This window comes from Lepidochelys kempii, chromosome 14 (assembly GCF_965140285.1).
Source record: "Lepidochelys kempii isolate rLepKem1 chromosome 14, rLepKem1.hap1, whole genome shotgun sequence".
Taxonomy (NCBI): domain Eukaryota; kingdom Metazoa; phylum Chordata; order Testudines; family Cheloniidae; genus Lepidochelys; species Lepidochelys kempii.
Window position 1 is genome coordinate 19,468,984 of NC_136393.1, and position 15,369 is coordinate 19,484,352.

The following is a 15,369-nucleotide window of genomic DNA, read 5'->3' on the forward strand; positions in this document are numbered from 1 at the left end:
GGAAGAAAATTAATTCTTACTAATCCTTTTATGGTGTGACTCTTGCTGTTAGCAAATGTGTAGAAATTTCACTGAAGAAATTGAATTGGGAACTCCCTGTCACTGTATTTATTGTACTGGCTAACAATTTTTCTTTTCAGGATTTTGGACTGTCTTGTAGATGTTAAGATGGTGTCAGAGCATTTCCTGTTCTCTGAAGTTGTAATGGGTCTGCAATGTCTTCTGGATTAAGAGTATACATGTGCTTTTGATCAGCAATAGATTAACATCTGTGGGTCTTGCCAACACTATGGCAATGAATACATAACCTCTTCATCAAGTCAAGAAGGCCCCCTTATCTATTATCAGCTTTATGAGCTAGCTATATTTCTGGGAGAATTCTGCACTTCTCTGTGTGCACATAATTAATGAGCCCCATAGATTTTTTTTTTTTTGTGTGCAGAAAAAAGCTGAACTGTTGCTGCAGTTTTGCCTTTTTCCCACTAGAGGGTGCTGTGGTGCAAGAGCAGCAGCAGCTCCCAGCAGACAATAAGTTTTGCAGTTCCACTTTTACCCACCAGAGGGTGCTGTGGGGATAGAACAAAGCTGCAGCTCCTGGCCACTTCTTCAGGGTGCCTGTTAGGCCAGGTCAGGAGACAGGGGCTGTGGGGAGACAGACAGTGTGGAGCTGCTGGGGGGTTTAGGCTCATAGGGGAGGACAGACTTGGGCAGGGGCTAAATGGGAGTGGAGGCACAGGTCCACATGGTGATGAGGGAGGTGTAGAGTTATATAGGGATGGGGGTACCAGGCCCCAGGAGGCAGAGAGACATAAGGGTGCAGGAATACATTGGGACAGGGGCAGATGTGCCTGACTGAATGGGAGGCAAGGGGTCAGCCAGGGTCTGCATGGGGGAAGCTCCCTAACACTCCCTCCCTGCACCTAAAAAAACCAAACTGTTCCATATCCCTAAAAGAAAAGGAGTACTTGTGGCACCTTAGAGACTAACCAATTTATTTGAGCATGAGCTTTCGTGAGCTACAGCTCACTTCATCAGATGTTTACCGTGGAAACTGCAGCAGACTTTATATACACACAGAAATCATGAAACAATACCTCCTCCCACCCCACTGTCCTGCTGGTAATAGCTTATCTAAAGTGATCAACAGGTGGGCCATTTCCAGCACAAATCCAGGTTTTCTCACCCTCCACCCCCCCACACAAATTCACTCTCCTGCTGGTGCTAGCTGGTGATTGAATTTGTGTGGGGGGGTGGAGGGTGAGAAAACCTGGATTTGTGCTGGAAATGGCCCACCTGTTGATCACTTTAGATAAGCTATTACCAGCAGGACAGTGGGGTGGGAGGAGGTATTGTTTCATGATTTCTGTGTGTATATAAAGTCTGCTGCAGTTTCCACGGTAAACATCTGATGAAGTGAGCTGTAGCTCACAAAAGCTCATGCTCAAATAAATTGGTTAGTCTCTAAGGTGCCACAAGTACTCCTTTTCTTTTTGCGAATACAGACTAACACGGCTGTTCCTCTGAAACCTTCCATATCCCTGATACCCAACAACCTTCCAAGTTTACACCCAGTCTCCATCCCAGCAATTTACTTCCCTCTCCCTCAGCTCCTCTGTTACCCCCAAGCCTCTGCACTGCTTCTGAGGGGTGTGGGGAATATGGTTCTGTAGTGTAGCTTAAATTAATTATTAGTCAGAGTTCTGTATTAATATGCTTAGTAAGGAATCTATTTGTCAAACATTTCCTGAATCTTGTCTGTATTGTTACAGATATGCTTGTTGACAGGTATTTTGAAATAAATGACCAAAATAATTGAAACTGGTGTGATTATAGTGTTGTTTTGACAAATAAAATATGCAGAATTTTGAATTCTTTAGCACAGAGTTCCACCAGGAGTATAGCTGCTTTTTAATTAAGACAACTGGCTCTACTATCTTTTAAAGATTAAATGCTATTTAGATCTATTAGTTATTGTAAAGTAACAACCTCAAACCTTTCAAAATCTTAAATTTAAACCTAGGATTTTTAACCTGTAGTGAGTAGACCTATTACCTGGTAATGGAAAGGTGTGTGTGTTGGACACTCGATGACTTTAGTAATAGGGCCCAGGATATGAAGTAAAGATATACTGCATCATCTCCTTACCCCCATCCACAAGGCTTGTTTCCCTATCAAAGAAAGCTATTAGGGTGGTTTGACATGATTTCTTCTTGACAAATCCATGCTGACTGTTACTTATCACCTTCTAAGTATTTGCAAATTGATTGCTTAAATTGTTTGCTCCATTATCTCTCCAGGTACTGAAGTTAAGCTGCCTGGCCTGTCATGCCCTTCTTCCATGACTTTTCAAAGAATCTCCTCAGTCAGTATTCTAGGATGTATTTCAGCAAGCCCTGATGGCTTGAAGACCTCTAACTTGTCTGAGTAATTTTTAACTCCTATTTTAACCTGACTACCTCATTTTCACTGACATTCACTAAATTAGATGTTCACTTGCTACTGAACTTTTTGGTGAGAACTGAAACAAAAAAAAGTCTTAGGACTTTTGCCACTTCCATAGTTTGATACTCTTTCTCCCCCCTGACTGTAACAAGTCTACCCCTCCCCTTTTGCTTCGAATGTATTTGTAGAATTTTTTTTGTCACACTTTGTCTCTAGCTAGTTTAGTCTCACTTAGTGCCTTGGCCATCCTAATTTTATCCCTTTAGAGTTTATAGTCCTTCTTTGTAATTTGATCTAGTTTCCACTTTTTGTAGGGCTTATTTGAGTTTCAGCTCATTAAAAGTCTCCTAGCTAAGCCAAAGTGGTCTGCCATGCTTTCTATCTTTCCTATGCAGTGGGATGGTATGGCCTTATGTCTCTGAAAACAGTCAACTCTGTTGAACTGTTTTTCCCCTTAGATTTATTTCTAATGGGATCTTACCTACCAACTCCCTGCATTTGCTAAGCCGCCTTGAAATTGTTTTTGTGCAGTTTTCCCTCTTATTCCTTAGAATCATGAATTCTATCATTTCATGATCACTTGCAAATTCTTTGATTGTCCAAATCAAATCTAGAACAGCCTCTCCACCTTCTGAAAAAAATTATCTCTAATACATTCCAAGAATGTGTTTGTTGCTCTGTGTTTTCCCAACAGATGTCTGGGTAGTTGAAATCTCCCATCATGACCATGGCTTTGGCTGATTTAGTTATTTAAAAAAAGCCTCATCCACCTCCTCCTCTTGGTTAGATGGTCTGTAATAGACCCCTACCATAACATCCCTGTTGGTTTTTTTAATCCCTTTTATCTTACCAGAGACTTTGTACAAGTCCAAGTGTATACAGCTTTTGATCTGTAAGAGAACACTTTTCCCCTCCTGAGCAAGTTGTACCCTTCTCTATCACACCAAGTCTGGGATGCCAGCTATGCCTAGTTGTTTATTAACTAGCATTTCAAGTTCTTGCTTCTTCCTCATACTTAGATACCCACATTCTCTTATCCCTGTTATGATTCTGACCCTGTTCTGCATATTTTTCCCCACTTACCTGTGGTCTTATCTCTTGCCCTCAAACCTAGTTTAAAGCCCCCCTTGCTTGGTTAGCAAGTCTGTATTCAAATATGCTCTTCCCTGTCTTTGATAGCTGGACCTCATCTCTGCTTAGCAGTCCTCCTTCCTGGAACAGCATCCCCTGGTCAAGGAAACCAAAGCCATGCTCACACCCCCAGCTTGACATTCACCTCTAGGATGCATCTGTTTCTGCATGGGCTCCTACTTTTGTCTAGAAGGATTGAAGAGACCACCACCTGTGTCCCCAGCTCCTTTACCCTTACTCCCAGAGACCTGTAGTCATGTCTGAACTGCTCAGGGTCATACTTTGCAGTATCATTAGTGCCTACATGGATGAGTAGAATAGGGAGTAGGCAGAGGGCCAGATAATCCTCAATCCTATGGGGAGTGGATGTTAGAGCCTGTTCCTCAGTTTTGTTTTAATATGAAGTACTTTTGGCTAAGTTTCAGATCTTACACTCAGTTTACCATTTTTATCCCTAAACCCTTTATTAAAAAGGGGACATCAGCTATTCTTGAGACTTTATAAGGCAGTTTTCCTATAATAGACCACTTCCTTTAGGATGGACAGTATAACATTGCTGTTAAAGGGGTGTGTATAAAAAAGTTAATCCAGTGCTTACCTTAAATGAATACAGCAAAATTAGTCATTTATTTAAAAAGAAACATTACAAATAAGTGTGCAAAACAAATGATTAAATACACATAAAAGCAACATGCAAACTTGACCACACAATCTGCATAAAAGTTAGTCCTTGGTCCATTTTATCAGATGCTAAAGAAACCTGCCAAAAATTTAATTTGCAGCTAAATAATCTTGAGTGAACTAGAACTTCAACTTTGAAGCATCTGTGAAATTAAAGCTGAGGCATTATATGAATGCCTCATGTAATTAGTGCTAGGAATTGAGAACTTGTGTTCTTTCACTTTTTTTTTTAGAAAATGGTATATGCCTTATTTCCAAAATCAAGGCTACAGAGTTGTCCAAATAGTTGTGGGGGGGGGGAGAGGAAGAGCTGGATGCAAGTCAGTTGATAGCTGTTTGATTTGACCTAACTGCACCTAAGCAAACACCATTCAATATGCAACACTTCAAAAAATGCTTTGCAGATTTAGAGTCATCACAAGGTAGTGTACTTCACATCACCAACTTTAAACTGTGTATTAAGTGGCCTGTAAAGTCTCCTGGTTGAAGCCCAGAGAGTTGGTATTTTAGAAGCAACCCAATGCAACTGTTAAACCAACTTAAATTTTTAGCTGGAATGGATGTGTTTCATTATAGAAGCAGCAGCATCCCCTTCAAACATGAACTTCATTTGTCATAGTATCATATGCTGAGTAGTGGTTAACCACATCAGCAGTACCTAACTGTGCCTGTGTGTGTCTAATATATATAGTTTGGCACCACTGAAAATTACCGTAGTGCTGATAGTTAATTCAACTTAACCAAGAACATCAGTGTATACATGACTGACAATCTGTGGCCACAAGACAACTGCACCACACTCCAGCCCAAAGGGCAAGTGCAGTTCAGATTGGGTTTATTATAGCCACCTGTGTCATCTCTTCCCTTCTGCATGTTAAGGTGTATGAAAAGGGAAATAAATCCCTCCTGTTCTAAGGCAAGCTGCTGGTATAACTAACCTAGTTACTTAGTATTTACAGTTATTTCCTGCCCCCACAGAGAGGTTCAGTGGAAGTGATGTAATATGGTGCCTGAAATAAATTCACCTCCTTGCCTGAAGTTTGTACAAAACACCTCAGGTATGTGGCAGGCACTCATCTGCACTCAATTTCACAGTTTAACACCACTTCTTGAAGAGCTGACAGAACCCCCGTTATTTCCCCCTTCTAATATTGAAAAAAATAGCATATGAGTTTAACATAAGTAGAAATCCTCTACATCAGAGCTTGTTCTGCTCATGTTGGGCCAGGCTTCTCAATGAGGTCTGTTACACATCTTGATCAGTATTGGACATACATACCCAGTCCTTCTAAAGAAGCAGAATAACCAAGGCAGTACTTTGACCAAAACACTTTCTTCCTCAGTTTAGTCAAAGCTTGTCATCTGTCATTTCTAGAAACTGAGCATAGACATCCCTTGAGCATTCCCCTTTTTGATTGAATAAGAATTTGTAGTAGCTACCATCTGCACATATTGCTGAAACAAAAAAACCAAAGACATTTTGTTTTACAGCCTAAAAAAGCTGCATCTCCAGCACATTTCTTCAGTGTGCACCTTTTTGGAAACTCACTGTTCTCAACCCAATAGGACACCTTGTTGAGCATTAGTTTGGCTGGTAGCCTGGAGAAAAGTTACTGTCTAAGGCAACTCCCATCTTTTCATGTACTATGTATATATACCTGCTACTGTATTTTACACTCCATGCATCTGATGAAGTGGGTCTTAGCCCACAAAAGCTTATGCCCACATAAATTTGTTAGTCTCTAAGATGCTAGAAGGACTCCTCGTTTTTGTCTACAAGATTTTGTCCTAAGCATCAGTGCAAGGAGTTTTTTTGCTGTTTGCTCAAAGCCCACATTATTGGTCACACACCCTAGTTCAGAAGTGGGCAAACTACAGCCCACCAGCCGTTCTAATCCAGCCCTCTAGCTCCCTCTGGGCAGCAGGGTCTGGAGCTTGCCCCACTCTGGCACTCCAGCGGGAGTGTAGGGTCAGGGCCAAACTCTGTGGCTCCTGGAAGCTGCAGCATGTCATCCCCCCCTCCAGCTCCTACATGTAGGGGCAGCCAGGGGGCTCCACACACTGCCCCCATCGGCCAGAAACTGCAGTCAATAGGAGTTGAGGGGGCAGCGCCTAGTGGAGGCCCCTGGCCACAGCTCCGCCTAGGAGCCAGAGAGAGGACATGCTGCTGCTTTCAGGAGCTGCTGGAGGTAAGTCTTGCCTAGAGCATGCACCCTTAAGCCACCCCTCCTTGCCCCAAGCCCCAGCCTGATCCCCCTCCTACATCCCCAACCCCACCCCCAATTTTGCAAGCATTCAGGGCCCCCCATACAATTTCTATACCCAGATGTGGCCTCAGACCAAAAAGTTTGCCTACCCCTGCCCTAGTTCTCATTAGCACAGATCCTATGCAAGCCTGAAGGCCTGACCCACCATGAAGGTTTGCTTGCTCACTTTTCCAGACAGCACTGTCAAAGCTGTCACCATGATCCCTCCCTCAAACTGAGGGGCTCTAATGTCTTAGCCAGTCATCCTTTACAGTATTTAAATAAAATAAATCTGAGCAAAAAAAAATATAACCTTGTCACTTGTGGAAGAGCTTACCAGGGCTTGCTTTTCAAACAGAACCCTTGGGGAAGTTCAGACAACTTACCTATGACAGCATTTGGCTCTGTTCCAAAGGCACAAATGCATGGAGAGCCTGAGGGAACCTGAAATTTAGAAAAGCTCCATTTGGAACTGAAGTATTTGGGGAGGAAGCTGGCTGAGGCCAAACTGAAAAGAAAAAAAATGATGTACATAAAAGATCCACCACAATGATTCTGATGCCACTTCCTTGATTGTTATGGTAAGATCCAAAACAGGAATACCAGAAACACCATGAGGTCCACTAGGGACTCCACTAGTGCTATATAGATTCTATGGAAAGCACTCACATATTTGTATTTGTTAGGTGGCAGTATAAAACCCATACACTGCATAGCAATGATTAATCTTCAAGAGTAAGATACAAAACCCAAGTTTTTGCCTCATTAAATGCTACTATGGAAAAAAATAACTTCATTTTGAAATAACTTGGGGGAGGGGGAGAAACAGTCTTGCTAGCATGTGTTTAATACCAAAAATTAAAACCCAAACAATCTCAAACCAATAGGCTAGAGAATGGATGAAAGCCTACCTAGACTGCTTGTTCCTTTTGGGGTCTTCTGCTGCAAAAATATGCACTGTACCATGGTCACTTGATACACAAATTAGGGAAGCATCCTGATTGAAGTTAATGCTGTAGACACAAATAATTGCAACAGATTTTTATTTAGCCTTCATACACCATAGTAGCTTGATTTGTAAGGTGTACATGTATTGCATTTAACCTAGAGTTAGTCAGATAGAAAAAGGAGACAAACACTAATTAGACCTGCACACATAACCTGAATTTAAAAAGGCACAAAATGTGGTTAGGCTAGGCACCTTGTGCCTTTGCACAAAGAACCACAGGGAAGTTTTTTTTTTCCAGTCTCAGCACAAAAAGATACCAGATGCATCAAAAGATGGAGGAAGTACATTACTTCAAAAGGGGGAAACAATTTTAAGCTTACCAGTAGATATTAGCTGCTTGCGAACCTCTTCGTAACTCCTGGATTAAATGCCCCGATGAAGTATCAAATATTCTTATGAGAGTCCCCTAAAAAAGTAATGAAACATTTTATTAGTAAAGAAGGAAGAAGTCTAACTATCCTATATTCATAAAAAGGATTACAAGCACATCCCATGCAATCCAACATTCAGAAACACTAGTATCTTGCTAAAAGAAAAGGAGTACTAGTGGCACCGTAGAGACTAACCAATTTATTTGAGCATAAACTTTCGTGAGTTAGTCTCTACGGTGCCACTAGTACTCCTTTTCTTTTTGCGAATACAGACTAATACAGCTGCTACTCTGAAACCTAGTATCTTGCGAAGAGGATCAAATCCTAATGGACTTGTGTGTGGATTACTTTTATCCCATTATGAACCAGGAGGATCCCTCAATAAGGTTATGCTTAAGATTTGAAAGTACTGGAGTCTTCTGTTCACACCACTGGTGTCTACTTTTTTGACCAATGTACAGATGACCAGCTGTAACGTTCTGAAATGTTACTGGAGTCCTGATATTGGTTTACTGGAACGTGTTTCCAAGAAGCTGGGCAAACATTCCAATCATCCATTTCTCACATTCAGAACTCAACTTCCTCAGTCACTACTCTGCATATTTCTCAGTTAAACCAAGACCAAACAGCATAAAACAGGAAAATCCAAAGTTTGGTTTGTGTTGGAATCTTCTGGAAGGATTCCCTAAGTACTGTTGTCCAAGCGAATATTTCTCACACCACCTAGCATCAGGCAATCCCCATTGCAAAGCATTATCCCATTTCAGTAAACCAAGCCATTCAAGAGACCCAATAAGAAAGTCAAACTGCACTCCCTCAGAATACCACATTCATGTCAAACCAACCTGATAGCTTTCTTTGACAGGGTAACAAGCCTTGTGGTCAGGGGGAAGCAGCAAATGTGCTATATTTTGAATTTAGTAAAGTTTTTGATACTGTCTCACATGACCTCAAACTAGGAAAATACAACCTAGATGGAGCTACTACAAGGTGGGTGCATATCTGGTTGGAAAACTGTTCCCAGAGAATAGTTATCAATGGTTCACAGTCAAGCTGGAAGGGCATATCAAGTAGGGTCCCACAGGGATCTGTTATGGATCCAGTGCTGTTCAATATCATCATTAGTGATTTAGATAATGGTATAGAGAGCACACTTAAAAGTTTGTGGATGATACCAAGCTGAAAGGGGTTGCAAAGTGCTTTGGAGGAGAAGATTAAAATTCAAAATGATCTGGACAAACTGGAGAAATGGTCTGAAGGAAATAGAATGAAATTCAGTAAGGACAAGCACAAAGCACTCCCCTTAGGAAGGAAGAAATCAGTTGCATGCATACAAAATGGAAAATGACTGCCTAGGAAGGAGAACTACAGAAAGGGGTGTGGGGGTCATGTGGATCACAAGCTAAATATGAGTCAGTATAACACTGTTTAAAATAAAACCCCACCATCATTCTGGGATGTATCAGCAGGAACATTGTAAGCAAGACATGAGAAAAAAATTCTTCCACTCTGTGCTGATTAGGCCTCAACTGGAATATGTGGCCAGTTCTGGGCAGCACATTTCAGGTAAGATATGCTCAAATTGGAGAAAGTCCAGAGAAGAGCAACAAAAATGATTAAAGGTCTAGAAAACATGACCTACGAGGGAAGATTGAAAATACTGGGTTTGTCTAGTCTGGAGAAGAGAAGACAGAGAGGGGATGTGATAACAGTTTTCAATTACATAAAAAGTTGTTACAAGGAAGAGGGAGAAAAATTGTTCTCTTTATCCACGGACGATAGGACAAGAAGCAATGGGCTTAAATTGCAGCAAGGGTGATTTAGGCCAGACATTAGGAAAATCTTACTGTCAGGGTGGTTAAGCACTGGACTAGATTACCAAGGGAAGTGGTGGCATCTCCATCATTGGAGATTTTTAGGAGCTGGTTACACAAACACCTGTCAGGGATGGTCTAGAATACTTAGTCCTGCCATGAGTGCAGGGGACTGGACTAGATCTCTCAGGAACATCATGTTTGAATTGGTCTGCTATTTAAGACCAAATACATGTACAATAAGACAATGCTTTTAAAAGAAGAAACAGTCCTAATTACTTTGTTTCTAAGTACTGTACCACTTCCATCTGATGGAAGTCTAGTACACAACACGGTCCCTTGAAAATGGCGTTACAGCCAAAATTACTGCATGCATTATTTCTCATAGCCCACATCAGCAAAGGGTAACAACCTTTTATCAAGTTAATCTAACTTTGTAAGTAATACTAACTTTTGGACAATGCTTATAGAACATTAAATAAGTAGTGTAGTCTGAAATGGTTGCCTACCTCATCGATCATTAATGATGGTCCCTTACGTATGCTCTTACCTCAGTTTACACATATGGGTTAGCCACTTAAAAGTTATTAGGAGCTAAGCTCTCGGCCTTGAGGAGAGCAGTAGTCCACCCTGGTCTACATGCAATCACTACCTTTCATCTCTGTCATTCTCCTTCCCTTTAGGAACAGGATTGGATTTTTAATCATTTTTAAAAGTTTAATCTTAATTTAGGAAAGACTGCCAGGTTGTTTTTTAAGCATTTGGTGCTATTGGAATGTACATTAATACAGCCAAGATTCTAAATAGACTGGTTTGAGAGCTCATTTCAGCTGAATGACAAGAGGAAAGATAGCAAAGAGTAAGCTAGGATTTGGTTTTTCATTCCCCCAGTTTCTGTAAAGTGAAGTTCACCAGACTATTTAGTCTTCCTGCCACCTCCATACACATGGGGCCTCTTATGAAGTGCTCTGCCTTGCATTCTTTCTACTCTGCTCTTCAAAATGGCAGAGGAGATATAGGTAAAGAGCAGCACAATCCACAAATGGGAGCAAAGGTGGAGATATGACAGGAAATGTGCAGCCAAAGTATTCAAGAACAGAAGCTTAAGTTTAGGATCCTAGGTCTGTATTTAGGAGCCTACAGGTGAGATTTGCATGTTTAAGTCAGGGGCGCACAAACTTTTTGGCCCGAGGGCCATATCAGCATTGAGAAACTGTATGGAGGGTCGGGTAGGGAAGGCTGTGCCTCCCCAAAGAGCCTGGCCCCTACCCCCATCCACTTCCCGCCCCCATCAGAACACCCAATCCATCCAATGCGCCTTGTCCCCTGACCGCCCCCCCAGGACCTCACCCCCATCAAACCCCTGCTTCTCCCTGTCCCCTGACTGCCCTGACCCCTATCCACACCTCCGCCCACTGAGAGGCCCCTTGGGACCCCATCCCCTATCCACACCCCCCCCCCCCCACTCCCTGACCCCTATTCACACCCCCAGATAGGCCCCCCCAGGACTCCCACGCCTATCCAACCCCTATCCCCTGACTGCCCACCCCAGAACCTCCATCCAATCCAACTGCCCACCAGGACCCCTTGCCCAACCCCCCTCCCCCACCACGCTGCTCAGAGCAGCAAAGCCCCGCCGCCCAGCCCGAGCCAGCCACGCTGCTGCCACGCTGCCCAGCAGGAGCAGCGGGCCAGAGCGCTGGCATCGTGTCACGCTGAGGCTGCAGGGGAGGAGGGACAGCGGGGGAAGGGCCGGGGGGTTAGCCTCCCTGGCCAGGAGCTCAGGGGCCGGGCAGGACGGTCCTCCGCGCCAGATGTGGCCCGCAGGCTGTAGTTTGCCCCACCTCTGGTTTAAGTGAATCTGGAGCACTGAAATCAACATTTTTTGAAAAAGCTCATCCCTGAGATGCCTCACTGTGGCTCTAGGGTCCTAACTTTGAGCTCCTGTTTTGAAAGTGTTGTCCCTGCAAAGTTAGGACTATACACTACCATTTTCTGAAAAAGACATCCCTTGACATAGCAGCATGAAAAGTGTCCAGTGGAAATCTGCTTCCCTCCTCCTCACGTAATGACTGACTTTAGAGAGCTTTTGAAACTTAACTGATTCAGGAGTACAAATCCTACTGATTTTCAGTGAAACCTGTTCTGAGTCACTTGGGTGCTTTTGGAAGCCTACACTCAAAAATTATGTAAAGGAAGTGATTAGCTGTTATCTAGTAAAGTTACTCTGATTGTGATACCAATATTAAAAAAACAGCATGACCAAATAGGTTTATAGTCCTCCAGTCCTAGAAGTTAAAAAGGTTTTTACAATGAAATGACGACAGTCCTTAAGAGCAAAGCTCCTGGCATCATGCCAGTGAAAATCCATATGGTAGTAACTTCTAAATTATGCAGTTCCAAAGGGTCTGGTAGAGCTGTAAAATATTTTCTAGCAATGTATAAAGCTTGGAACACATTTTCCAACATTTCAACACAGTGATCAAATACGTTCCTGGATCTGAAGCTAAAAATCAAGTTCAAGCTGAGCGAAAGCCTGCAAAGACTAGATAGTACAGCACCTGACAGACTTGTAGAATGCCCTTCTTTCCAGAAGTCAACTTTAAGTTAATAGTTTGATCTGTTACTGGTTTGTATGTCCATGTACAAGACAGTCAGGGTTAGTGGAAGAGGACATTTTTCTGAGGCTTTAGGCTCAAGGGAGGTTGTCTTTCAGTAAATCCATGGATTCCTTAGAAGCAAATTAAGAGTCCAGTCATGGGCAGCAGGTATCAAAGGCAGGGGAAGGCTAAACCTACCCAAACTGCCAGCATGGCCCCACCCAACCTCCACCCCCAGGCCTCCTCCTGCTTCCCACTGTGCTCTGCTGTGGCTCTACCTTCCCACAGTGGAGCCCAGCCAGGGAGCCCAGGCAGCTGTGGGGAACTGCAGCAGACCCTGTATCTCCCTGAGGTGCAGGGGGACTGAGAACCTGTGTCCCCACCCATGGCACGAGGGTCTGCAACTCCACGCTGGCTCTTCACAGCTGCCTGCACGGCTCTCCCCAACCCAGCTCTGGACAGGGTATGCAGGGGCCTCACAGCCACACCCACAGCCTGGCCACAGTAAGAGCCTCACAGGCAGCTGTGAGGAGCCATGGACCCTCCACCTGCCCTGGGCTGGGGGCCTGGGACATGGGCAGGGGGCTGCTTTTGCCTTGACCTCAGGCAGGGGCCCCCAGCCTCCCCTACTTTGGGGAGGGCTCTGGTGCCTTTGTCCTGGGCTGGGGCTACTGGGGGCTGGCCTACAGCCAGTGCTTGTGCTGCCCGCCCACCCAGGGGCTGCGCTGCCTGCCCGCCGGGCGCTCTGGAGGGGGGAGTCCTCTGGGCTCCAGCAGGGAAAGGGAGGGGCAGGGCCCGGGGCAGAAGGGGTAGGTTGGCCCAGGGATAGCCTCCTGAAGCCCATGGTTCACCCGCTGCCCATTAGTCCAGTATAGTAAACAAAGCTTGTTCTTGGTTCAAGATAACTGGACTCAATTTGAATAAGTCCATTGGGTTACAGAATGAAGTAATGTCTCAGCTCAAGGCTGCTGGAGTCATGCCAGATCTCTAGGGAAGTATCCAGTTTTTGCTGAAGGAGCAGTAGAGATCAATGGGAAAAATTCTGTGCGCACAATTCAGTAACTAGGTTCCTTAAGACTTAGTTTTCCAGTAGTTACAGTGTAACAAAGCATTTGTGCCATTAACAGTAGGACCATATCGGATATTCATAAATATAGCCACTGATAATAGAACATTTGATTATTTGCTTACTTTTTCTGATGCTGTTGCAATTCTTGTTCCCTGCAGGTTTAAAGCTATACAGCTCAAGACTCCTTCATGAGCTGGTATGTCTACAGGAGGCTTTTCTGTATTAGCCAGATCCACTATCTGCACATGCCCAGTATGTGTCCCAGGGAATGCGAGAAGGGAATTATTACTATTTGGACAAAGGACACAGAGACCTAAAAACAAAATTGACAAAAAAGAAGCAATTTATTTTCAAAGCCTTAAAAAAAAAATACACAAGTTCTTACAATACGATAATTTTAATGTAAGGAAATCCTAAATTTCACATCTTAAATTTAGAAATACATTTTTGAATTGTACTGCAAAAAGTGAAGATATAAAGGTTAAACAAGCTTCTAATGTCTCCAAATATAATCCAGCAATACACGCACTGCACTTACAAGCAAATATTTGGGGGGTTGAGGGGGTGTTAAAAAGGAGCATAGTAAATTAACAGAGTGATCTCTGGGACTGCAGTTCATCCTACAATGCAACCAGGATAGCCCATGTTCTGTCTAAGAATCTGGACATTTTCAGCAAGTAGTTTACAGGTCTTATGTACTAGCTACCATAAGATGGTCCAAAGCCTATAGAAGTCTGAAGAAAATATCACCTTGCCAAAATTTAAAAAGCAGGGTAACAAAATATATTTTTAGAATAAAACTTAAGTTGGAGGGGCAAAATTAATTTCAACTACATTTTTAACTCCAAGAGCCAAAAAAAAAAAAAAATCAGAAGCCAGACTAAGATGCCTCATCTTCTGGCCCCCCAGATTTCAAGCTAGTACCTATTTACTGAAATGGAACTTACATCTCTTCTGAATTTGGCCCATTAAGTCTAAGGAGTAAGTTGGTGCAAGTCACACCAGTGGGGCAGAAGTGCATTCTGACAGGAAAAAAAAAAAAAAAAAAACACAGGAAGGTATAACCAAGGATCAAGTTAAAATAGGAGACTCATTTAGACCTTCTGGCTCCTTGGCTTTTAAATTGGTGCAATTTATATGCAAATTACACCACCATGCACACATCAACTCCAGAAATGCCAGTGACACTATCAGCCATGGCAGCCTTTTGAAAGTCCATATCTCAGCCTATCAATGGTAGCATAGATTTTAAGTATTTTTGGACAGGGCTATGCCTCCGTGTACACACACACACACCCCCTAGCTCAAGGGTTGGCGATCTTTCAGAAGTGGTGTGCCGAGTCTTCATTTATTCACTCTAATTTAAGGTTTTGCGTGCCAGTAATGTTTTCAAAAGGTCTCTTTCTATAAGTCTATAATATATAACTTAACTATTGTTGTATGTAAAATAAATAAGGTTTTTAAAATGGTTTAAGAAGCTTCATTTAAAATTAAAATGCAGAGCCCTCCGGACTGGTGGCCAGGCCCCGGGAGGTGTGAGCGCCACTGAAAATCAGCTCACGTGCTGCCTTTGGCATGTGTGCCATAGGTTGCCTACCCCTAGCTCAATGAGGCCCTGATCCAAGTAGTATTTCTATAGCATGCACCACACTTAGATATTTAATCTGAAAAGCTCAGTGATTTAAGAGCACTTACTCCTCGCTGTCTTGGAGAACTATGTGGAGAGAGACTGTATTACGGACAATACCAGTGTTATAAAGACTGAAAGGACTGGTAATTAAGGGCAGTCTTCTTTGTAGAGACAAGGAGGGTGAGGTAATATATTTTATTGAACCAACTTCTTTTGGTGAGAGACAAGTGTTTTAGCTTACACAGAGCTCTTCTTCAGGTCTGGGAAATGTACTCCGAGTATCACAGCTACATACACGGTGGAAGAGATTGTTTAGTGCAGCATTTCTCAAATGCAGCCACTGTGGTTGCATGTGACCACCAGGGGCTTTTCTTGT

General features: G+C 43.1%; 1 protein-coding gene across 3 annotated transcripts in view; it reads right to left on the bottom strand.

Annotated features, from left to right (window-relative positions):
• Positions 1 to 4,172: 4,172 nt before the first annotated feature.
• WDR45B (WD repeat domain 45B) overlaps positions 4,173 to 15,369 on the bottom strand; it is a 30,001-nt gene continuing 18,804 nt past the window's right edge. For 2 of the 3 annotated variants that reach the window (XM_073311253.2, XM_073311252.2), the window contains 5 exons: positions 13,486 to 13,676; positions 7,830 to 7,915; positions 7,412 to 7,513; positions 6,887 to 7,008; positions 4,173 to 5,709 (listed from right to left, as the gene is read on the bottom strand). In XM_073311253.2, coding sequence (XP_073167354.1) covers positions 5,603 to 5,709; positions 6,887 to 7,008; positions 7,412 to 7,513; positions 7,830 to 7,915; positions 13,486 to 13,676 — 608 coding nt within the window. In that variant the 3' untranslated portion in view covers positions 4,173 to 5,602. The remainder of the gene's footprint in view (positions 5,710 to 6,886; positions 7,009 to 7,411; positions 7,514 to 7,829; positions 7,916 to 13,485; positions 13,677 to 15,369) is intronic. The other variant, XM_073311254.2, reaches the window with a different exon arrangement.